At 36.0% G+C, this 26,697-nt stretch overlaps 1 protein-coding gene across 3 annotated transcripts in view; it reads left to right on the top strand.

Annotated features, from left to right (window-relative positions):
• The window catches only part of LOC150104674 (putative pyruvate dehydrogenase E1 component subunit alpha, mitochondrial), a 204,556-nt gene that overhangs the window by 61,072 nt on the left and 116,787 nt on the right, over positions 1–26,697 (top strand). For all 3 annotated transcript variants that reach the window (XM_090395866.1, XM_090395868.1, XM_090395867.1), the window contains exons 3-4: positions 13,993–14,166; positions 15,750–15,876. In XM_090395866.1, the coding sequence (XP_090251992.1) occupies positions 13,993–14,166; positions 15,750–15,876 (301 nt within the window). The remainder of the gene's footprint in view (positions 1–13,992; positions 14,167–15,749; positions 15,877–26,697) is intronic.

Below are 26,697 nucleotides of genomic sequence, written 5' to 3' on the forward strand. Positions count from 1 at the left end.
GTGCCCCCCCCCCCCAACTTCAACTCCCTATCCACCAACACCCCCAAATCCCTGGTCTCGTCAATCTCCTGGAGTACAGTTCCACCAATGTGGTATACTGCTGCTAATCTTTTCACCCCAAAATGCATAACCTTACACTTTGCCACATTAAATTGGCATCCATTCTCCTTAGCTAAGTCCTCCAATCTATCCAAATCATCCTGCAAAATTTTGACATCATGTGCATTCACTATTGCTCTACCCAACTTTGCATCATCAGCAAACAAATGAGCAGCTCCTATATCGTTAATGAACAAATTAAATAGTAGTGGTCCAAGAACAGACCCCTGCTGCACACCACTAGTCACAGGTCATCTTTTGGACTCTACCCCCGAATAAACTACTCTCTGATATCTCGCCATCAACCACCCTCCTATCCATCTCACCAAACCTATATCCATCCCCATATGATGCAGTTTACTGATTAGAATTCCATGTGGTATCCTGTCAAAGGCCTTAGCAAGGTCCAGCAGTATCACTGTATACCCATTACTCTTATCCAGTTCAGCCATCACTGTGTTATAAAACGTGAGCAAAGTAGTGAGGCATGATCTACCTTTCACAAACCTTGCTCCCCCCCCCCCCCCATACAGTATCCCATTTTCATCTATCCATTCCTGTATTTTTCTCTTGACTACTTTCTCCAAAACCTTGACAACGACTCCTGATATGCTGATCGGTCGGTAATTTGCAACAGCAGTCTTGGAACCTCCTTTATGCAGTGGAACTATTTCCCCCCCTCTTTCCATCCCCTTGGGACTAACCCAGACCCGAGACTCAAATTAAACAAAATGATCAAGGGCACTGACAATTCTTTAGCCACTTCATGCAAGACCCGATCTGTTATACCATCCAATCCCACAGATGTATTCACATTAAGGTTTTGTAATATACTATTCACCTCCATTTCGTTCGCCTCAATTCCTGTATAAGTTATTGGTTCCTTCATTCCTGCAATATCACCACCTGGATGATATACTATTGCAAAGTGTTTGCTCAGTAATTCCACTATATCAACTGATTCAGTTACCTCTCTGCCATCGGCATTCCTTAAAATCATTCTGCCGTATACATTTTTCTTTTACTTGCAGCATATCGAATAAACTGTTTGGGATTCTCCTTAGCTTGCGTGGCTAATTTCTTTTCATAATCCGCTTTTGCTTTTCTTACCACACTTGTTACCCTTCTGGCCTGTGGTTTATACTGTTCATGGGCCTGCAGGTCACATTTCTCCTTAAATTTCCTCCACAGTTGTTTATTTTTTTGCAGCTCAAGCTTAATGGTGTTATTCATCCATTTAACCCCTACCAGATTTACTATCTGGACTCTAGGTATACAGTCAGCCATTACCTCCTTCAAACACTCCTTTACCGCTTCCCATGCACTATCAACCTCCAGCCCTTGCAGTTTTACATGCCATTATCTCTAAGTCCTTAGCATCATCAATTTCCTGCAAACCAATACCATCAATAAGACTCACCATATGCAACCTTTTCAACCCAAAGTGCATAACTTTATATTTTGCAACATTAAATTGACAATCATTATCCTTTGTCCACAATGCCAATTTATTTAAATCATCCCCTAGGATATCTACGTCACCTTTATCAACTATTGCTGATTATCCCCTCTTTTAAATTTTCCCATATGTCATTGATATATAAATTAAAAAGTAGTGGCCCTAGTACCAAACCCTGAGTTACTCCACTAGTCACCATCATTCTCCTAGACTCCACTCGAGCATATACTAATGTCGGTGTGTCAGCCATTCCCCCCCTGTCCATGCTACTAGACTCATATCCATTCTCATCCTCTCCAGTTTTTTAATAGTTTTCCATGTGGTATTCTGTCAGATGCCTTGGCAAAGTCTAGCTGTAGCATTACTTTTATCGAATTCTGCTATCACTTTATTATAAAATCATCCTGTAGGATATCTACATCATTTTTATCAACTGTTGCTGATTATCCCCTTTTTTAAATTTTCCCCTATGTCATTGATAAATTAATTAAAGAGTAGTGGCCCTAGTATCAATTTTACTGATATATTAATTGCTCTGTAGTTTACTACCTCTGTCTTGAGAGCCACCTTGATGCAATGGTACTATTTTACCTTCTTTCCACTCCCTTGGAACACTTCCAGAGCTGAAACTTAGATTTTAGAGGCAATGCCAATTCTCTTGTACATTTGCTGCTTTTTTCACTTTCATATTTTTTATATGCTGAACACCTCTTGTTCATCTGCCTCAATATTGATATTCATCTCTGTAACATCAGCAACTATAAAATCAGCTACTTGGATGTACATCTATGCAAAATGATCACTCAGCAACTTAACTATTTCATCTGGTTAAGTCACCTTCTTACCATGAGCATTGTTTAAAGTCATTCTACCATAGTCATTTTTCCTCTTACTTGCTACATAATGAAAAAACTATTTTGGTTTACTTTGGTATGTTTGGCTAATTCTCTCTCATAGTCTGATTTGGCCTTCCTTACCATACTATTCACCCTTCTTGCTTGCACTTTGTACTGCTCATGAGTATGCTGATCACTTTTTTTTCTTTATATTTCCTCCATAAAGTTTTCTTTTTTTGCAGTTCTTGCTTCATATCCATACTCATCCACCTAATTCCAACTTGGTTTATCCTCCTGACCTTGGGTATGCAGTTTGATACTCTCAAGCAATCTCTGACCATTCTCTTCTTGTAGCTTCTCAAGCCATGGCACTGTTCTAAGATGAATCCTGAGTCTCTCATAATCATAAGATTTATAGTTGAACATAAACCCGTTCTTGACAGAGAACTCTACATGTTTAGCAACTTCCCAAAACAATTCATTCAGTGATCATTCAGTCTTCTGGGAAGACTGAATGGTCACTCTCCCCAATTGGAGGAAGAGTGTCTACCTTGGTTATCGATACATCTTCTGATGCTGTTATCAGATCCAATCAGATTAGTCTCCCATAATAATTGTTCAGCCTGCTAATCTGCCAATACATGGCATCTACATCTTTCTTTTGACCCCCCCCCCCATGTTTTATAGCATCACCCAAAAATGTATTTTGTCCCATTTTGCCTCTATTTCACATCAGACAGCCTCAAATGAACCATCTCCCTCAGATCTAATATACTCTTTAACTTCTAATTTTGTTGGATGTAATTCTTCAGCTACTATCAGCAATACCCCACTTTCTGTCCTGTTCCTCTATCCTCCATGAAAATACAATACCCTTTACATTCTATTCCTGTAACTATATCATTTTCATCAACCAGGTGTCACTGATGCCTATAATTTTTGGCCTAGTCGAGCTTGTCCATGCCAAAAACTCCTCGCCCTTATTGATACTTCTTGCATTCTTGTATATTCATTTCAACATCCCTTTGTGTCCATAGTTACATTTGTGCAATGTCACTACCAACAGATTTAAATTTGAGACCTGTGAAATCCCATTAGACAATATTGCAGTGCACTTATAAGTAATAGACTATCTGGAGGAAAATTGTGGATAACTATGAAAGAAAGGAAACACTACAAGATGCCCACATTATTGTTTGCATCATTGCAGGCTATTGAAATACAGATAACATATCATCTCATGATGAATTTAAAAAAAAAAAACCACAAGAACTGCATTAACGTGATGCAGTTCTTTTTCTTTTTTTGACCGAAATGATTATGATTTTAATTCTCTACACCAGACACTGTCAAATGCTTGTCAGCATCAAGTTAAAAACTTGATGCTGACAAGCATTTGATATATTCTCCCAATATATCAAGCATATGACTGATTAGGTTTTGAAATAGAATTAAAGTGGTCTTCATGCTTTTAAAAACACTTTCTTCTGTTTTTAACTGATGAAAACTACTGCTCACACTATGAAACTTGGTGTTTATGAACTTTTTTAACATTTGCTACTATGTGGGACTGATCAATAGAAATTTGTAGAGCACATTAAGGATCTCGAGAAAAAGACATCACAGAAGTTCAAAGAAGCAGCAGCATTCCATAATACAAAGAGAAACATTGTTGTCTGGAATGAGATAAAAGTGCTGTACATTTCTGACTCATTCATAAGAAAATTCCAAGATGCAACAGAGATTAGTTGACATAGTCTTATTGTCTATGCTAATCAAACAGTTTAACATAGATTAAATGGATTATGAGAGACATTATAGTAAATTTTCCCATGTATGCGAGACATATATGTTGAGTGTTTTCAGACATTAACTGTCAAGTCATTCTTATTCCCTAATGGATATATTTTTCGTGCTGTTTTATTTTGTTGATATATATTTTTTCATATTCTTAGTCTTTGTCCAATGACTCTGTAACCCAGATTCTGAAGAAGTGGCTCATATCAAAGCAGAACCATAAGCTTAGATAAAAAAAAAATGCAGAAATGTCATGTAACATGTCACTATTAACCATAACCACAGAAGATTGAAAATGAGAATATCTTATTTGTAATAAATGAGCAGAAATCCAACAGGTATTTGTCATTATTATTAGCTTTGCTCTTTTCTCCAAATTTTCCCAAAATATTTCTATGTCTGACAGTCATTTCCTACTCTGGTATTTAGATCCCAATAAGGACCAACTTTTCTTTTCTTTTTTTTTTTTTTTCATTGTCATTTGCTTTCTCTAAAGTCTCCAAAAATTCCTTCACTTCTACCTTAGTAGAGAACCGTCTGTGTGTGTGTGTGTGTGTGTGTGTGTGTGTGTGTGTGTGTGTGTGTGTGTGTGTGTGACCATAGGCACAAATAAGTCTCATTGTCTGGTTCCCAATCTGATATTTTCCCACATGATATTGCCTGCCATTCAAGAAGATTAGCCTTGTATTTAGTGTTTATAATGATTTGGCTGAGTGGTTAGTGTATCCGCTCTCCAGCCAAAAAGGTTGCGGGTTTGAATTCCGCTGTGGGCATGGATGTTTGTGATTGTCTGTGAAAATAATAGTGGTGATGCTGGACAGTAGATGGCGTTGGTGTAGGTGAGGTTGAGTGGTGGAAATGGAGAGTTGTAGAGTAGGTGCCCTCCCCTCGATGAGTCTTAGGACTCCCTGGAGGTGTCAAATAATAATAAAATGTCTGGTTTCATATATTATATTAAAAACTCAGGTGTAAATGACATCATATTTGAAGGAAGCCAAAGAAAGTATTATTGATTTCATCATGCAGAGTTTTTTTGGTAAATGAAACTCATTTACTCAGGAACTTTGAAGTCCTCCCAATGAAACACAGTATCATTAAGTCATTCCTTGAATTCATTTACTGAAAGCACTGCTGGAGACTTTCCTCACTCTCAGGCAGCTTCTCATCAAACATTTGTTCTTTATTCCCTTGCACACTCTTCCTTATATAACATTTGGAAATAGCAGGCCTTGTGTTCTTTCTCTCTTTCCTTCCGCTCTACAAAACATCTCTTTTGTACTAACCCTTCATGAACTTATTTATCTTGGTCATATTACCTCTATTCTTTCTACCAGTCTCTCACTGGGCACTACATTAGTCACTCATTCTTCTGCAATCTCTTTCCAAAATCTCTCATTGAAAACTTGGTGATCAGATTCAAGTGCCCTTCAAGCACTTGAATCTAATCACCTAGTTTTCAATGAAGGGCACTTCAGGCCTCAGATAAGCATTGGTCTTACTGAGTGAAAGAACTTTCCTTCTCCTACATCTCCCACCTCTGAACAAACATAAATCCCAGCCTCTTACATAATCTAGCACCCCTGCTTAGAGACCAAACATGAAACTTTTTCAATCTACTTCGGACTTCCATTAAGTGGAGTGGTCTCACACCAGTGATAAATTTATCTCTCATATAGACATTCACACAACATATGTATCCACAGAGTATTGAAACCAACAGGCTGTTGGTTGGAGATTCAGGTTTGCTGACCATTTGATCAAATAAACTAGTAATTAGATTGATAATTTTCTCATGTCACTTCTGTATATTATTGTGGATAGTGTTTTCTCTTTAGTCCTCTGCTAATGCAATTGTTTCTTAGAGACCTGTTATATCATCTGTGCCTCTTTCTCTTATACATAAATGACCTTCTCTCACTGACCTCAAATTATATAGCGTTTTGCTGATGATAGTACTTTACATTTCTTTCACTCATTTGACACACCTTATAGCAATCAACAATTATTTATTTTTATTTATTTATTCTTTTTTTATGTAACTCCTGCTCTTGAAAGGTATTTGTAAACCTTTAGTACAATAATAGTATTGTGAGGGAATGAAAAAAAAAACTGTCCTCATTTTTACTAATTTTATGTGTATTTTTGCATTTATTTATTTATTATGTAATTCAGAAACTACTCTCCAGAGACCAAACATGAATATTTTTCAAGTGCCTTTCAGGACTCAGATAAGCATTGGTCTTACTGGGTGAAAGAACTTTCTTTCACCTAAATATGCTCACAAACATCCATGCACATGGTGAGATTTGAATCCACAGTTTGTGGATCGGAGTGGATTTGCTAACCACTTGGCCAACCAGACCAGCATTTACAACCAGTTCCCTAAACACTGATTTCTGCAATCCTCTTTTAAAGAGGTAATGACATTCTTGTTACCTTCAATTCTGCCTTTTTCTTGCATAAAAGGCCTTAGTTCTTCCTCTCTTTAATTTTGATAGCTCAACAGTCAAGACAAGATCTCTCCTCTTGGACTGACTCATGCCTTAAAGCCTTACTTGGTATAACACATTCTTGTGTAGTATTCTTTGTATACACTAACCCCTATACAAATCTCAAAAGCCATTAAATTTTAGATTACTGCTCTCACATTTGGAGTGGCACACCACGAATGTTATTTAAAAGAGGCATTTCAGCTAATTAATTGTCTTTTTCAGATTCTCTTCAGCCACTAAAAGACAATTTCTGCATTGTCTTTTCTACAGATACTTCCATGGATGCTGTTTAGCAGACCTGGCATCTATCATTCTCGCCATTTCTGCTAAACTTTCAGTTACTTTTCTATTATTATAATATCTATAATATATCTATTATAACACATGTTATAATAGATATATTATAGATACTGACTTAAAGCCTTACTTGGTACAACACATTCTTGTGTAGTATTCTTTGTATACACTAACCCCTATACAAATCTCAAAAGCCATTAAATTTTAGATTACTGCTCTCACATTTGGAGTGGCACACCACGAATGTTATTTAAAAGAGGCATTTTTACAGATTTGTCTTTTACAGATTCTCCTAGCTTGATATCTTGCAGTAAAAAGGTGGGAGGGGATGCATTATATAATTGCATCAGCCCTATTTGCAATGCCACAGCCTACCATTGGAGTTTATATTACTTATTCTTAAGTCCTGTTGTCTTGTCATTCTAGTACTATTAGTGTCTCAAGAAATCTTTTTATTCTGTTTTACTAGGTATGCTTTTTTTTTCTGTTCTAACTCATCTGAAGTTTTGTTCATTTAGAATTTGTCTAGAATCCTGTTTCTGTTGAGGCTAGGGTTTTGTAAACAGTCTAGACTTTTCTTCATTCCCTAATTTGCAGTTATTTTCTCACCTATCCAACAACACAGAAGCAAGCATTTATATGGCCTGTTCTTAAAAAAAAAAAAAAAAAAAAGGAGATAAGTCAACCATCAGACTGTCTTCCTAATTGTTCTCACTTCAGTAATCGCAAAAGTGATGAAGAAGGTAATCAACAACCAGCTTCTTCACTATCTACTGGCTCATCAATTAATTAGTGATCACCAGTATGAATCTGCTATTCTCATTTTATAGTGTAAAAACTCGATGTAGCTTAAAATTACCAAAGCGCTTTACATCAATTTTTACATAGGTCAAGTCCCATGAGAATATTGTAAAATTAACCTTGTTTGTCAGTATATTTTGTGCTAGATATTATTGTAAATAACCCTTTGGAAATTAACTGTTTATACTCCATATACTCCTTTAACAAGAATATTTTAGAGTGTTAAAAACAAAGGCAATGTTTTGCTGCCAGAATTGTGTAATAGCTGTCTATGAGGGCATAAGAAAGATTGTTTACGACTTTTTATGTATGAGAAAATGCTTACAAGCTCTGTGCATAAACACCTCCAAACTCAGTCTAAAAAGTTCAAACAACTTTCCGCTGGCCGGCAACTTACGATCGAAAGGGTGCACGGATGAGAACAAAGAGTGGGTTGAACTTAAAAGAAAATGAAAGAGTCATGCCGAATTCTTAGGCGGTTACAACCCTTCATGCAAGGTCTGAGAGTAGGAACAATAAAAAGGGACAGAGCTGAACAGAGGGGGGCTTCCAGATCACCAAGAAGAGAGAGAGGGATCCCATTCGAGAGTCAAAAGGAGTTGGCGGCAGTTTGAGCTATTGGAGACAGCAAGATAGAGGAGCCAGTCGTCCAGGCAGTACGGCGAGCCCAAGAAGGAGAAAGGCAGATGCTGATGTAAATTACCCGAAGCAGCTTCGCTCGTAAGTTTTTTCTTTTTGCCGTGGGAGAACAACCTTTTGCCAGAACTGTACGAGTACTGCAGGTCGCAGTCTACAAGCCACTATTTTCCCGAAGTGATACTGCTGTAGCAAGATACTCCTGAAGGAGGCCTAAAACTCGAGATGAAAGAAATGCCATAAGACTGTAGTGAAAGACTTTTGACTGAATCTGCGATACAGAGCCTTTGTAAGTTCATTTTTTTGTACAATTCCTCTTATAGTATGTTATAGATGGACTATTAAGAATTTGTTTAAGTAAGAAGTGTCCTTAAGAGAATCAATTAGAATGTTGGAAGTTGATATCAAACTTGTAAAGATAACTTAACAGAGAGTTAGCTAACCTCTTTGCAAGTAAACTAGGAGTTCAATAAGTTGAATTTGTAAGCAGAGAGTTAATAAGTTTTTAAGTCAAAGAGATTAATTACTACTGAAGTAAAAGGTTTCTAATTTTTATGCGAATGATTTTATAAATGGATAGAGAAAGCAATCTCCCTATTGTTTAATTCATATATAATATGTAAATAAATGTGTTTTTTAAGTTTTTGTTAAAAGAGTGCTGCTTGATTCTTTATTTTACAACTGCACTGTTTCTAAAAATAAGACGCGAGCAGGAAACAATTAAGGCAATAAAAGTGCAGTTTGGTTACTTACAAACCATGACGTTAATGTAAACTTTGTTGAAGGAATTTTTCACTAGTAAGAGAGAGAGAGATCTACCGGAAGTTTTATTGATTTTTATGCCAAATATTTGATATACTGATGGCGCAGTCTTACAAATAAATTTTTCAGTGTTCATAGGTATACAACTAATAAATAAGGAAGGTGGATAAACCATAGTAAGATAGAGGAAGTAGAGTAAGAAAGGAAATCATATATAAAAATAATAATAACGGTAGCAATAAATAGCCTCCATTCACAATAGCACACCTCCTAACTTTACCCACCTTTGAACACAAGCCATGAAAAGATTTGGAGAATCTCATCTGGTTGCTCTTGACATTTCCAAGGCATTTGAATGAGTTTGCTTCCTTTCCAAGCTGCCATTTTATTGTTTCCTTCCTACCCTTTGTTAGTGGATTGCCAGCTTCCTCTCTGGTCATTCATTACTTGTCATGGTAGGTGGCTCCTTCAGATGTGATTTTTTTCCCATCACCACCACAGTATCCTGAGGATTTCTGCTTGGTTTTCTAAAGAAGGATCATGCTTCACTTTCCAATCAAGATCAGTTTCTTTTCTTTCACATCTAGCTTATTCTGGCATTCAGTCTCAAAAAAATAAAATAAAAATAATAATAATAGTATTTTTCATTCTAAACATTAATTATCTGCTCAACTCCTAACACTTTATAAATCCCAAATCTCTCCAAACCTAGAATATTACGCAGCATCTAGGGCGATGCACCAAAAACTTCCCTCAGAAGATTGGTTTATATCCAAAACAGACATGTTCACATAATAGATGACTGTTCTCTTCTCTTACAGACTCTTTCCAGAAAATGTCCTGCTTTTATATTCTTTCCTATAGGTATTTCTATGGTTGCTGCTATTCCTCCATTTCTCTATCATCATGTATGGACATGGGCAGCTGCTGGTCATCCATATTCTCTTCATCAGTTTCAGACTCTTTGAACTAACTTCTTATCCTATTCCTTCATTCCATATACTACTTGCCTTTCAAACAAACGGTCACAACACACCCCTGCCCCTCAACATTATGGAATTATTAAAACTTTATATAACATATCTAAATAATTAGTTCAGATAACAGTGTCCTATCCACTGAACTTACCCACCTTCACAAAACCTTCTTAGCCAATGGCTGCAATTCCTACCACATCCAAAAAATTTTAAAATACCCTTCCCCCCCCCCCCTACCTTCCTCTCCAGAACAGAGACTACATCAAAGTTGTTACTATTCCATATATCCAAGGCACATGTAAAATACCAAAAAAAATATAATAAATAAATAAATAAATAAAAATAGTATTTTTCATTCTAAACATTACTTCTCCTCTGCTCAACTAACACTATCCCAAATCTGTCGTCTTTACACCACTTACTGACCACATGGAAAATTAGCATCTTTGATCTGTTCCACTAAAGACCATCAGTCCCTAGACCTGTCAGGTGTTTATCAGGGCCCTTGTAGTTGTAAACTATTCTACTATGGCCAAACAGGCAGGACACCTGACATCAGTATTGCTGAACATGACTATATCCATTTTATCACTATAGCCACTCAGGACTTGCTGATCATGCTTTTGACACCTGCCATAGAATATACTGCAAGAAAGCAACTTTACTCCATTGCAGCAAATATAAATACAAAATACTTTCCTTGAATCTGTTTCTGCCTTAAAAAACTACTCAAACCTCAGGAAATTTGGTTGCATGAAACTGCCCCAAATTTGAAGCTCATCCTCTGTACTTCAGCCAAAGAAGCCTAATGTAGTTCATTAGGGAACACTATTTAAGACTTTAAGCCTACTCTTAGTTGACATGCTTCATCTTCATTAATTAGTGTGATGAAGTGCATGTACGAGGGTGGTCTGAAAAGTTCTTGACCATAGATGGCAATACTATCGGCAAGATTTTTTTTTCTAAGTTAGTACATCTGTCATAAGCATCCATGTGAAATTGCAAGTCATTCTATCAAGTAGTTTTTTTTTTTATATAGCTGTCTGAAGCAAAAGTGTTGTCTGTATCCCTTGAAATGGATAAAATTGAGTATCGTGCAGTTATAAAATTCTTTGTAAAAGAAGGTTTAACTCCAAAAGATATTCATTTGAACTTCATAAAAGTTTATGGGCACTCTTCTCCTTCGTTTTCGACAATTAAGAAATGAGCTGCGGAGTTTAAACTTGGCCGTAACAGCCTTGAAGATGATCCACGTGAAGGACATTCAAAAAGTGTAACATCAGAAATCATTGATCAAGTGCATGATATTATTATTATTACTTGACACCTTCAGGGAGTCCAAGGACTCATTGAGGGAGGGCACCTACTCTACAACTCTGTCTCCACCACTCAATCCAGTAACTACAATGAGCCACAACTACACCAACGACATCTACTGCCAACCTACCACTACTATTTTCACAGACAATCGCAAACATCCATGCCCACAGCCTTTTGGCTGGAGAGCGGATACGCTAATCACTTGGCCAACCAGGCTGGCCTATATGGTATTGGGTGACTGGCAAGGCAAAATGCATGAAATTGCTGAGACTATAGGCATTTCAAAAGAACGTGTAGGATGTATTTTGCATGAAAAAGCTTGGCATAAGATGGGTGCCATGCTTGCTAACAGCAGATCAAAAATGCACTCGCATGAAAATTTCTGAACAGTGCCTTGGAGCATTTTAACAAGAATAAAACTGATTTTGTGCATCGATTTATTACTATGGATGAAACTTGGATTCACCATTACACACAAGAATCCAAACAGCAGTCAAAACAGTGGACAGAAGCCGGTTGTTCGATGCCAAAGAAGACAAAGTCGGTTCCATCAGCAGGAAAGGTCGTGGCATCGGTGTTTTGGGATGCTAAAGGCATTTTGTTTATTAATTATCTTGAAAAAGGTATAAAAAAACAACTGGGGAATATTATTCCGATATTTTAACCAGACTAAATGAAAAAAATTCTTGAGAAAAGACCTGGTTTGCAGAAGAAGAAAAAAACATCTTTCATCAGGACAGTGCACCTTCCCACAAAGGTGTTTTTGGCAATGGGAAAATTAAGGGATCTGCACTATGAATTGTTGGAACATCCACCCTATTCCCCAGATTTGGCTCTCTCTGACTTCTTTTTCTTCCCAAAACTAAAACTATTCCTTACTGGTCAGCATTTTTCTTCGAATCAAGAGGTAATTGCAGCTGTAGAAGGGTATTTTGCAGATCTTACTGGGAATCACTACAGGGATGGGATAATGGTGTTGGGATAAATGCATTAGTTTTAAAGGAGATTATGTTGAAAAATAAAAATAATTTTGAAATTATAAATTTGTTTTTTTTTTCATTGTTAGGCCGAGAACTTTTCGGATCACCCTCGTATCTTATAGTATTTTGTTCCTTGATGAATGCAGTGACTTTCCAAAATATTAGAAGTATTAATTAAATTAATTTATTTTAGTTAATATTAGTCTAATCTTTGTAATCTTTAAAAAAAGTGTAATCTTCTTAAAAAATACAGTTATTCCTTCCTTTGGAACACTCTTCCCCAGTACCATTTTCTCCAATATACACCACAAACTCCAACTTAAAAAAAAAAAAAAAACTTAACACATTTCATTCTTCTCTTTGATCACTTACCCCCCCCCCCCACACACACACACAGCACTATTGTGTTATATTGTATTATGGTTTGAGACTCCCATGTGTGGGTGGTTGATATAAAATCCAATCATCCACCACTTTCCATGCCAAAATAATCTCTATTTCCCCCAGACACATACATCTTCTTTATACAGCTTCAAGGATTGCTTCTTGTTCTCACTCTCTGTGTCACCCCAAACCCCAATATCATTAGTCCTTAATTCTAAATAAAAATTCAAAATTTTTCTATTATAAGTGTGCTGCTTATATTTGATGATCAGCCTGTATTTTCACCCACTACAGGATGTCGGCTTCTCCCATTGTGGGAGAACTGGGTCTACTTCTCCCATGGTGACTCAGTCCATCTTGAGAGATTGTATACATATTTGTATGAATGAATGTATGAAGTTGAAAGACAAGCACAAACATCCATGTCTTAGGTAAGATTCGAACTTGCAGCCCCCTTGACTGGAGAGCGGATATACTAACCACTAAGCCATCCAGGCTGGCTTCTTATATTACTGTTCTATAATATTTGTAATTAGGTGCTATCAAAATTTTAAATGCATTGTGCCTTGTTTTATATAAATTATATTCTAAAGTAGAAACAGATCTGTTCATTATTGTCTGTGCCTTTTTCTGATTTCCTTTATCACAACTTGAAGTCAGGACTTCTTGAATATGCAAGGGATTATTCAACTAAGGAAAGGACATTTGAATTATAATGCTGTGTCCTCTTGAGATATTGTTAACATTAGTTTAGTGGAATTAAGTTCTCTTCCACTTTTTGTTGCATTTTTTCATCCTCGAGTACTCTTATCAGTGGTTAACCATATTATTATAACTGTTTTCTCTGTTTTATATTTTATTCTCTTCAGACCGATGTAGTTTTATTCTTTGAAAAATTTTTAACCCTTAATGTTTGAAATTGTGTTGTAACCTTTGAGTAATAATTCCTCACTTGTAAGAGTACCAGTTAGGGACTTTTACTGTTGATCTCGGGTTAAGTCATATTGGAACAAGTTGTGAAAAATGCTCAGAAATACATCTGTTTTATAACTGTTTTTTTTTTTTTTTTTTTTACTTTGACCTGTTTTGTATAATTAATTTAATTTGTTGTTTTATTTGTAATTTTATTGTTTTTTAATTATTTTATTTTAGCCATATAAATTACATAGACTTGATTCTGGGCCATCAACAGATGTAAATGTAACTAGAGAAGATGCTCTAAAACTATATTCACAAATGATGATCATACGTCGAATGGAAACTGCAGCTAATAGTTTATACAAAGAAAAAACAATAAGAGGCTTTTGCCATTTGTACTCAGGACAGGTAAGATTTTCTATTCATTTCCTTTTTTCTCAGGCATCACTTGCATCCCACAAACAAGGCATTAATGTACAATAGTTTCTTCTACCTTTATGTATGGAATAATTATTTTTTTAAAAAAACTGTAATCATTATATTGTTATATTAAGGTCTTATATGTATTTTATGGAACCAAAGTATAAAATAATTATTTTCAGAATTGTTCTATATTTTGCATAAATTTAAATTGTGTACTTTAAAATTCAATTTAGATTATTTACATCCATTGCCAACACTAAACATTTTATCTTTGTGGGAGGGGGGGGGGGAACTGTTGTATATATTGTGGATAAACTAAGCAGATTTCTAGTAGTAGTAGTTTAACGTTTGGTGCATACATGCACAAAAAAAAAACTTGCTAAAAATGGCATTTTAAGTCAGTCAAGTGTATGTGATTTTACAATCTATAGAACATAATAGATTGTAGAAGAAACTCAGAGAATTGCTGTAATGCTGAAAAGGATGTTGAACAGTAGATAAGATGTGGCAAGTGATTTCATTATATCATAGCTTGACAAATATGCTCACCCACTCATCTGAATAGAGTAGCTTCCAGATTGAGACCCCATGTTTTAATATAAGTAACGAATTTAATAAAATATAACTTACAAGTTTTGTCAGTTGTCAAAGATATTAGCAAAAGTTGTATAAAAAATAGAATATATTTTATTTAATGAAAATGCCATAACTACATCCACTTCTGCAGGACAGAATACACAAAATCTGTGACCATTCCGTATATCCTGGGCACACCTGGGTAAAACAAATTATCAAGAAAAAGAAGAATGAAATCAGCAAAATTAAAGGCAATTGAGAAAAAACCATAATCATCACCAGACTAAGGACGTAACATTTTATTATGAAAAAAACATCTGGAGAGTACTAGAAGCTATGAAATATGCAAGAATTGTTCAGGAGTCGAACTAACACTTGCCATTATCTATTCTTGTCCAGCAATTGCCACTGCTCTACAGAAAATTGACAATAACCCTATAGAAAAGCTCTATTCCATCAAAGTACAACAGATTGCCAAAGCAGTTCTATAGGCCCACGGTCATATCTAGAAGCTCTTCAATGAACTTGACAACAACAAAAACATACCATATTGCCTATGCCTAACTTTTGTGAACAGTTTTTCTTTTCTTTAAAAACATTCAATTTATTTTCATTATAGTCGAGTTTCAGCTTTCTGAAAGCCATTCCTAAATATCTTGCCTTTTCATCAGAGAGTAAGTAGGCCCAATTAGTTTTAGAAATAACTCCTGTTTGTACTTTCTAACAAACAGGAGTTATTCTTATAAAGCAGTAATTATTAAAAGTAATAAATGTTTTTCCTATCTCTAATTTTTTGATTTAAATAAATATAAATATTGTAATCAAAATGTTCTGGCTTTTAGTTAAACTTTAAGAAATGTAAAATCTTTCTCAATCTAAACCATTAAATATCTAAATCATCGTGGATCCTTAAATTTGCATGTGTGTGTGCACACACATGAATAAAAGAGGTATTTTGATTCTGGTTGTATATTAATATTATATATTTGTAGGAAGCATGTGCTGTAGGAATGGAAGCTGCTATTCGTAAAACTGATGCTGTTATAACTGCTTATCGAGTCCATGGATGGACATATTTGCGAGGTGTAGATATCAAAGGAGTTCTTTCTGAATTAACAGGTTATTTGAGTTCTTCATTTTTGTATTCTGTTAATTTTATGATATCTTATATATTAAATTAATGTTGTATTTATAGGATTTTTTAAGTATTAAAATAGCAGTATACTTGGTGAATATAATGAGATACTCATTATTATGAGATACTCGAGATGAAACATCTAACATAACCTCTCCTTGTACTCTGCAATCAGATATACTCTACAAAAAAGCAAATTTATAAAATTTATAAATTAAGCAATTCAGCATCTTCATAATCAGAGGTGTTTAACTAAATTCATTATTTGTAAAAAGTTAAACACATTTTTTATTCCTCTTTCATGTTGCACTCCACCAGAATGTGGCAAATGGTGAGATGTGCATTGCATTTTTCACACATAGGTGGGCCATCGGTCATCAGCCCTCCCTCAATAGATAAGAATGCTTAAGATGACTGTGACCCGTGTAGAGCCTAGCAAGAACAACTCCTTCTTTTCTGTTTCTACATTGACTTGACTGCCAGTGCTTAATTTCAGGCTTAATCTCATGGAGTTTGTTTGTCAGTGCTTCCTGACATGACGATTGCCATTACGTAATTAGCCTTGATTTTACAGGCTGTCTTAAATATATACATAAGTCAATCAAATGGTACATGGAAAAAGTGTGAGCTGATCTAGCATCATCTGCAATCTCATTTCCTTTAATTTCAGTGTGGCTGGGAATCCAGAACAACCAAACACCAAAAGTAAGGGTATTCATTTTGTTCAACAGTTGTAAAAGCCTCACAAAGCACTGGATGTGGTTTATCTACAAAATATTAGATCCTCTGCGAAAACTCAATGAGGCTGTATAAATTACTCTTGGTAGCATTTTTCTTTTAGATGCACAAGTGCAAGCTGAATGGCATGCAACTCTGCTGTATAATTACTTCAGTTAAGTGGGATATAATAATGTCAGGAAACAGCAGCAGAACCAACAGAGGTCTCAGATCTTGAACCATCAGCATAGATGGGCAAGAAATCAGAGTGAGTTGCTTTGTGTTCATTATGTTCATTAAACAGTTGCAGATAAACAGTTGATGGAGTGAGAGGTTACAAGATGGAGTGCAAACTTTATGCCATGGAGGAATGCTGTTGTTTGGTGCAGATAATGTTGTCAACATTCATGCCAGTAACTTCTGTAATTTCTTTAATGCTCTTACTAATGGGTCTGTAGCAGTCTGATGTGTGTGATATTGAGCTTCCCTGCAGGAAAAAAGATACTAGCCCACATAGGATGGAAGAAACTTTTTTTTCAGGGCTTAGTTAAGAGACAACTGTTTTCGTCTAAGTGATAGATTAGGCTTGTTTGCTTCAACATAGACTTTGAATGGGCAAAGTGTGAAAAGTACCACTAGCTATTCACATACTCTGATGATGGATAGGGTCCAATAATCATAGTGTGTGCTCTCCTTTTCAAAACTGTAAACTTAGGACCAATAATCGAGCTTTGATCACCCCCTTATTCTGTAGAGAATATAGTGCAATGGAAATGCAATGTTGTTGTTTTTTTTTCATTTATACCTATGTTGATGAGTGTGTTTAAAAAATGTAGACTTTCTATCAAAGATGAGTCCCAAGAACTTGGCCTCTGGTGCTACTCAAATAATACTTTGTACATTTCTTAAATCAGGATCTGAGTGAAGAATGTTTTTGGCAGAAGTGTATACACAGACACTTGTTTCTGCTGAAAACCAGAATCCATTATTAATAGTCCTTGAAAAGACCTTATTAATTGCTTGTTGAAGTTGTCTTTCAGTTACCCTTATATTGCAGGAATCACAGTAAATTGTGATGTCACTGACCTGAAGAGCATTGCATACTGTGGGAGGAAGCTATATGGTATATAGATGTATAGATGTTTCACTGACTGCTTCAGCATTAAATTTTGCAAGATGAGGAAAGGTATTCCAGTTAGCCTGTTTCATTTTTCACTGAGCATCTGTGTAGGAGAACATGGTTTCTGTGAAAACATAGTGCAAACAACAGGAAAGTCATTGCTTCCATAGATATTCTCTTCAGCATCTCAAATGAGCAGTGAAAAGATAGCAAGGGAGCAGGTTGTAAGATCTTTTGCAGAATACAAGCGGATAGGCATATGGAAAAAGGTATTGCTATTATTAAAAAGAGAGAGAGAGATTATGGTTGTTGAGCATTTGCTTAATTATACAATATTGTCCATTCACTGGAATAAGATATTACAGCAGTGATGCACCCGGGGGGGGGGGGATTTTCCAAAAATCTTTTCCTAATTAAAATTCTTTTTTTTATGTTATGTTGTGTCTTCTATTTCTATACTACTTATGAATTAGTGGTCACATAAGGTGGGAATATTTTATAGATCTCGGGAATCATGACCACCAAGCACTGCTTGTAAGTAGTGCTCTGGCAGACCGGGTGCTACTTTGTTTGCCTGAGCTGGGCCAGAGGAGATCATGGGTGTCATGTATTGGCGATCACTGCAGATGCTCAGTCATAGGTCGTATATAATGCGTAGTGTGTATTCTCAAATCGTCTACTCACCCCCCCCCCTCCAAGATTAAATCCTGAGTGCACCACGGTATTTTTGCTATTGCCGAAAGTATGTTAGATCGAATGTATTTTAAAACCATACATTAATAATAAACTTACAATGTACAGGATGTATTATAATGTATATTGAGTAATTTATACATTCCACTAACATATCTGTTAAAAAATAAATTTACAACAGGAACCGATTTTTATTTTAATTAAATATGTCAAAAACTATACAATGTAACTAATGGAGTGTTTCAACCTCTTTTTCTATGAAATGTTTACTAGTTTTTATGAAGGAAAATGTTTTTCCTATATGTTGTGAGATCATGTTGATGAGGTATTTTGCCAAGTTGGAAGTCGGTGAATCTCTTCCATCTACTATTGGTCTTAAAGGTATATCTGTCTTATGGATCTTTGGAACACCATATATTCTTGGTATCAAAGGATGTTTTGATTGTAAGTATTTTTTAAGTTCTTCCATCCAGAGAGGCACTTTTTTTATTAGATCATTTGTTTTTTTTTTGTGTAGGCCAAGTCGGGTCTCTGTCTATGGGTTTGTGGGTGTTGGTATCTTCCAGGAGACTTTTCATTTTGTTATCATATTCTGTAGCATTTAAAACGACAGTTGCGTTGCCTTTATCCGCTTTTATTATGACAATATTTTTGTCATCCTTTAACTTTTTAAGGCAAGCGTATTCGTTGTAAGGTAGATTCCTATGAGGTAATCTGCTTTTTAATAGTAAAGCTGTACTTTCTATACGGATAAGATCTGCCGTGTTGTCTGGTAGATTTCTAATTCCTTTTTCTATTTGTGCTATGATATCAATTTTGGGAAGGAAACGTGGGGGTTAAGGCGAAGTTAAAACCCTTAAGTAAAAGATTATTCTCCTCTTTTGTTAGGACTCTCAAAGAAAGATTAATAACTACTTTTGAATGATCTAGTTGTTTTTTATGTATTTCCTTCTTCTGAAGGAGTACGTTGAACTTATGAATTAATGTATGTTTCTTCTGTTCTGAGATCGCTATTGCTTTGTTAAATGTAACACTATCGATGTTGTTCCATAGGCAGGATGGAAGAGATGTGGCCAGTTCATTATGAAGAGAAAAAGTGTTATTACTAATTAATGCTAATTCAGCTCTAGTGACTGTAATTCTTTCTCTTAGAAAAGCTAGTTCCATTTTATGATAAATTCTGGAGGCCTTGTTTGTGTGGAATATGCATTTTGTGTGGAATATCCCCATAGACAGAGACCCAACTTGGCCTACACACAAAAAAACAAATGATCTAATAAAAAAAGTGCCTCTCTGGATGGAAGAACTTAAAAAATACTTACAATAAAAACATCCTTTGATACCAAGAATATATGGTGTTCCAAAGATCCATAAGACAGATATACCTTTAAGACCAATAGTTGATGGAAGAGATTCACCGACTTCCAACTTGGCAAAATACCTCACCAATATGATCTCATAACATATAGGAAAAACATCTTCCTTCATAAAAAATAGTAAACATTTCATAGAAAAAGTGAAAGATATACATATTGGTCCAACAGACATCTTAGCAAGTCTCGACATTATCAGCGTGTTTACAAACGTCCCGAGACAAGAAATTTTGAATCTCCTAGAAGACCTCTTCCCTCCGGACATCTTGAATCTTTTTAAACATTGTATAAACAATACTTTTTTCACCTATAAAGATAGAATCTGGGAACAAAACGAAGGACTGGCCATGGGTTCATCATTATCACCAGTATTAGCAAACCTATTTATGGAAAAATTTGAAAACAATGCTCTTAAGAATTACCATAAAAAAACAAAAATATGGCTATGCTATGTGGACGATATTTTCATCATATTCAGTGGAACAACACAGATGAACTTATCAATTTCAAAGATTATCTCAACAATTTGCACAACACCATAAAATTCACTTTGGAACAAGAAAAAAATAAAAACTTCCTTTTTTGGATATTCTATTAGAAGTTAATGAAGAAAGTAAACTCTCCTTCTCAGTATATAGGAAGCCGACAAACACTGGAAGATTTCTAAATGCAACCTCACACCACCATCCTTCACAAAAAAAATAAGCTTAATTAAAACTCTTCAAAACAGACCATACAATATCTCCAGCACACAAGAAAGATGTAATGAAGAACTAAAATACTTAACGCAAATCCTCCAACAGAATGGGTATGAAACAAAAACCATCAAGAGAATCCTTGAAATGCCTCCAGGGTAAAAAAATCTGGGGGAAAAAAAAAAGAAAAAAAAATTCAGATAGAGGGTGCCAAAATCAGGACTCTAGTCTTTGTGTTGCTGCTACAATTTTGTTTAACTAGTCCATTGATTACACCATGTTGTTATAGTCTCAGTATTGTGACAAACTGTGTTTTTGTGCTCTGAAGATGCTGGTTATAACACCAGCGAAATATCAGCAATAAGTTAATAAATTAATTATTTACTTATTTTTCTCTGTTCTAATATATACCTTTAAAAAATAAACAACATGTATGACGAACACAAGTCTGTCCACACGTTTTTATAGGATAGTTCACCATTGCTTTCCCCAACCCCCAATTTTATCCGGGCTCAGGACCGGCATATGGGACGTATTCATGACTGTAATCCATGCATGTTCACAGGGCTGGTTTGCCTGTTCTGGGGAACGAAAAACCTGAGTTTCTGGGTGAAAAAAATGCCTACCTCTGCATTAGACTGGCAAACTCGCCTTTCATCGAAAGGGACCATATAAAGGTTCCTCTTGTCACTGATGAGAATCAAACTCAGGTCTTTCCAACCAAAGGGCTTAGTCTATACTGACTGAGCTATGGAGGGGTCATGCCTTAGTAATCTACTAACTTTTTATAATAGTGACAGCTGAGTTGGATAAAGGGAATGGCTACATGATAATACTGTTGAATTTTGCAAAAACATTTGACAGGATACCACATGGAACTCTGTTATGTGAACTGCAACAAATGGGGATGGATATGAAACTGGTGATATAGATAAAAGGGGTGGCTGATAGATATATACCAAAAAGTAGTATATGGAGGAGCAGAATCCAGAAAAAGGTGACTAGTGGTGTGCTGCAGGGCTCTGTATCAGTGGTTTGCTGATAACACAAAGTTAGTCAGTAATAGTTAACCAAGGTGATCTAGAGTGCTTGCAGGATGATTTAAATAGGCTGTTAGTATTGGCAAAATATAATGGATGTCAAGTTAATGTTGAAAAGTGTAAAGTTATGTATCTTGGGATACAAAGATTACAAGCTGTATACCACATTGAGGAATTGTACTGAAGGAAATTAATGCAGTCAGGGGTCTGAGGATAGTAGTAGATTGAGAGCTGAAGTTTAGAGGGCATATTGCTAAAAGTAGCCAGGATAGCTCACAGATAAGGGAGTTATCATTTCTCTTGATAAAGACTTGATACAACCATGTTTGGGTTATTCTGCTCAGGTCTGGCCATCTGGGAATCAGGAAGTGGTTCCCTATGAGGATAGATTGAGGGTGTGTGTGTGTGGATTACAGAAGTTGGTTGCTGGGAGAAAAGAGGGGATATAATAGAAACATTTAAGTTACTTAAAAGGTTTTATAGGATTGATTCATGGGAAATGTTTCAGCATTTGGCTAGAGGGCCACAACTTTCTTATTTTTAATATTCTGCTGTTATACTAATGCTATAACATTTGGCGAAGTTTCACTAACCAATACCAAATACTCCTCCCTCTGTTCCTGACACTTCGGTCCTATCCCAATAGCTTTAACAAGCCTTTAAGGCCCACAACCTTCCAAGCATGCTTGGATTTCGTAACCGAAATACAAGGATAAGATGGTCAGCCCTATGCCTCTAAGTATTCCTGACTATATACCTGTGTGTTCACCTGCTTGCGGGATGAAAAACCCCAGATAAACTGGAAAAAAAAAAACCCTGCTGTCCACGCCCAAGACCGGTTAACTTGGCTATGGCTGAGGAAGATCCTTCAGCTCCTCGCGTCTCCGATGGGAATCGAATCTAGGACACTCCTTTCCAAGGCATATGGTTGTGAAGCGCAAAGCCACCAGGACTCCACGTGGACTCCTGTTACTTCTGGCATTAGTATATAGAAACTACAGCATCCATTTAATCTCCCAACCACCTTTACTTCCTGAAATGACCACCCTATTCAATATTTTTAATTCAGAGACTAGATTGCATACTTGTTGGTGATTCTCACACTCACTCACCTCATATGTGCCTTCACATACTTTCACTGGCATCTACAATAATTAAGTTTTCCTGAATTTGCACTTCAGTATGCTTGGTGAACAAAGCTCTCTAGACACCCAACACCAATTCCATTTAGATGCAGTCTGTCAGCATTACAGAAATCCTTCTTTCTGTGAAACTCAGGGCACAGGTCCACAAACTGCACATAATTTCTTCTGCACAACGTGCATTGATTCATTTGACATCAATGCATTCCTCTTTAATTTGCCTGTATCGTAGTGTGGCAGGTGACTTATAATCTTTGCCTTCTCACTCTTCATTTTTGCTTCGTCAAAGAACTCCTTGACATTCTCCCTCATATAATACTTTTCACCTCTCAGATCATTAGTGCCAACCAAGACAGTTAGTTCTTTCACCTTACCTTTTTTTTGCATCTGGATGGCATGACTAATATCATTAATTTTTACACCAGGAAAACATGATTTTATTATCCTTTTGGTAAATACTCCTCTTATCATAGAGTTTCCATATATAATTTTCTCTTTACCCTGTATTTCTCATTTGTTCACATGAACTGGATTTTTATTTCAACCACTTGCTTCTTTCTGCTTCTCAGTCCTAAATACTGAACGCCTCTATCTTTTCAATTTTGTGTTTTGTCCTGTGAAGGATAACATTTAAGCATGCTATTTCCTTATTTAGTCTATTTTATTCTCCTGTATTTCCAGCCCAGCTTGTTCATTGTTAATTACAACATTAACATTTTCTATTTTACCATCAATACTGCCTTCTCGACCAACATTAGTTTTTGTTCTTGCCACCTAATTGGCACTCGTTGTCGAAACACTTGATACACACTCATTCGCTCTCCCTTCATAAATCAGGATTTGGAGTGATGCATTTGATCAAAGATAAGAGACCATGGCCAAAGGGTTCTGAGAAAAATTAGTAGAGTGAACAGATGATATCAACGGTTGAATAATATTAAAAATTAAAATATTAGAATGGAACTTGACATTGTTAGCATTCAAGAATGTGAGAGCAGCGGTAATCTGTGGTGGTATTACCATTTAAATAGAATGGGTGTAAGGGAAGGTTAGCAAAACAGCCGTTTGATGCTAAGTTGGTAGGAAAGAGACCCAGAGAAAGACCAAGGTCTAAGCGGATCAGTTTAGTCAGAAGTGCCTTAGAAATATGAAATGTTGGGTATGACAGACAATGTTGGAGTGCTGATTAGTCATAGACTAATCCAGAGGAAAATTGTTGATATGAGGTTAATTATATTATAAACTTCATCGTGTAGTGCCATCATAGTAGGCTTAAACACCCATTCAGGCTAAATATCAGGAAATTGATGATGATGAGTTACCTGTAGACTATATAAAGAGACAGTTTAGCATGTCACACATTGTAGCTGCATTTAATTTGTAATGGATTGTATCTCTTCTCCTGATTCATTTGTCTTAACATTTTTCTCTCAAAAAAAAAAAAAAAGCCTTGATGAAACCACTAGATTATAGGTGTTGCAAAAGTAGTCAGTTTTATTATTTTTTGGTATACTATTAATGACTAATAATAATAAAAAAAATTCCTGGTACTAATATGTTTCATTAGTTGTAAAGCAACAATTCACTTTCATGTCACTTTAACTAATGTTCACTGACCATCACAGGGGAATACTGCTATTATCAACACCCTCTCCAACAAAGCTATAACTCGGACAGATTGGCTTATAATTTGTATTCTCAGAATCCATTACTACCTTTGTGAAGTAGTGCAATATTATCATCTTTCCATATTCCTTGTTGCAAGACTGTTGTGAAACAGGCATGTCAAGGATATTATTAACTTCCTGGAACATTTCTTAAGACATGCAATGATATGTTGTGAATTCCTGCTGCCTTATTAACATCATTTACTTAATTCCTCATATAACCCTTGTGCACTTAGATCAAAATTATAATTTCTGTCATTCTTCCACTATACCCTTTACACAAGATTTTTTCAATGCTGCATTTATAAGGATAAAATACCTCAACTATAGCTATACTATACAATTTATGCAATGCAGTTGTATAAATTGGAGCAAATGGGGATGGATTTAAATCAGATTATTTGGATTAGAGGACGACTGATGGACAGATATCAAAGAGTGGTATATGGAAGAGTTGAGGCCAGGAGAAGACAAATGACTAGTTATGTATCACAGGACTCACTACTTGGTCCTCTGTTGTTTAATATGGACATCAACGATATAGAAAATTATTGGATAGTAGATATTCAATTGGGATGATGAGCTGGGAAGAGCGATAGTAACTGAAAGTGATGCAGATATCCTGCATGAAGGCTTAAATCGACTTAATCACTATCTGCAAAGGCAAATGGTTGCCTGTCCATTTAATGTGGCCAAGTGTAAAATGATGCACTTGGGGAAGAAGAGATCACAAGCTGTGTACCATATTGATGAAACTGAACTGCAGGAAGCTAGTGAGGCCAGGGACTTTGGGTTGATTGTGGACAGGGAGTTAAAGTTTAGAGGGCACATTGCATATAATTGTAGTGTTTTGATAAGCTGTTTTCTGGGTACACTGTTGTATGGTTTTTCCAGATCTGCAAAGCTTAAGTACTGATTGTTGTGCGATATTCCCATGATTTTCCAACTATTTGTCACAAAGTGAAAATCTGATATTAACAACCTCTAATTGGCTTGAATCCTACTTGTTCTTCAAGTTTTTCTTCCAACTCGGGTTTTTCTTCCTTAAACTCAAGAAAATCGACCGTAGAACCCACACTATTTCAGACAATTAACTATATTGTGTTAGGGACCACAAGATGGCGGCACTTGTTGAGCCACCTCTTCACTGTGTGCCAGTTAATTAGTGATAGCCTTGGGCCAGCTATCTCTGATTGGGTACCAGTGGAGACTGAACTGCCCACTCAGTCTCCAAAAGTTAGTTTGGGCTAAAAACAGCCTCACCTACTCCCTATACAGGAATAAAAAAAGGCATTAGCTGATTTTTTTTTTTCCCCTCCAAGTTTGCTTGCAAGTCTTTTTTCAAGTCTTCTAGGGAACACTTAGTAGAGAAATTGCTATTTCTCTACTAAGCTTTTGAAATTCCCACATCCAGCTTTAGTCTCATTTTTACAGATGGGAACTATGAGAACTCATCCAGTCATCTAGAATTTGTCCTGACCAAGCCCTCAGTGCAGATACCGCAAAGCTGTTATATCTCCATATTTGAGTATATTGGGTCACATATCATTTACTACCAAGTAAACTTGTGCACATTGTTTTTTTTTATATTGGAACATATTGCTAGTAATGAGTAATCTATATCTTGAGCAGAAATCCAGCAGATACTTTGTAAAATCCGATGCGGTGAAATTTTGTTAAAATTCTCCAACATCGATTTTACAGAGGTTATTAATCATGTAAAAAGAACAAAGTTTGTATATTAGTGTATTTTAATGGTTTAATACTGATTATTAACTTGTAAAGGTAGCTGACTAAAAGGATGACATAGAATTGTACATGAGTTATAAAATATTGTCAAGGTTCAAATTGTGCATAACATTGATTTAATGTAAAATTCTTATGCAAAATTGTAAAAGTAACTGAATGTTAAAGTATTTCTGCCTAAAGTTAAGAGGATTAGACAGCATTATGTTGGCGACCTGAGAGTGAACAAAGATGCTGAAAGTCACAGATGGGAAGATTTTGCCACCAAAACTGAAGGTCAAGACAAGTGATGTCAGAATGTTTACAGAAGATCTGGGGATCTCTGACCCTAAAACAAAGAACTTCAGATTGTATAAAAGAGGTCTTGAGAACCTCAGGAAAGGGCTCTTAGTTTTTCCTCTTGCTGCAGTTCGTTGGCCCGCTCGAACTCCCAAGTTTTTTGCTGGAGCATGACCTCCCTAGGTATGGGGAAACCCTACGAGAAGCAGTTTATTCTTCAGAGATGTGTTTCCAGTAATGGAATGTGCCACGTGCGATCAGATACACAGCAACTACAGTAGATCCAGTACCAATGAAGAGCAGTGCTACGATTCCTGGGAAAGAACTACGAAA

This window comes from Typopeltis vanoorti, chromosome 7 (assembly GCF_054136105.1).
Source record: "Typopeltis vanoorti isolate ZY-2024b chromosome 7, IOZ_Tvanoo_1.0, whole genome shotgun sequence".
NCBI lineage: Eukaryota > Metazoa > Arthropoda > Arachnida > Uropygi > Thelyphonidae > Typopeltis > Typopeltis vanoorti.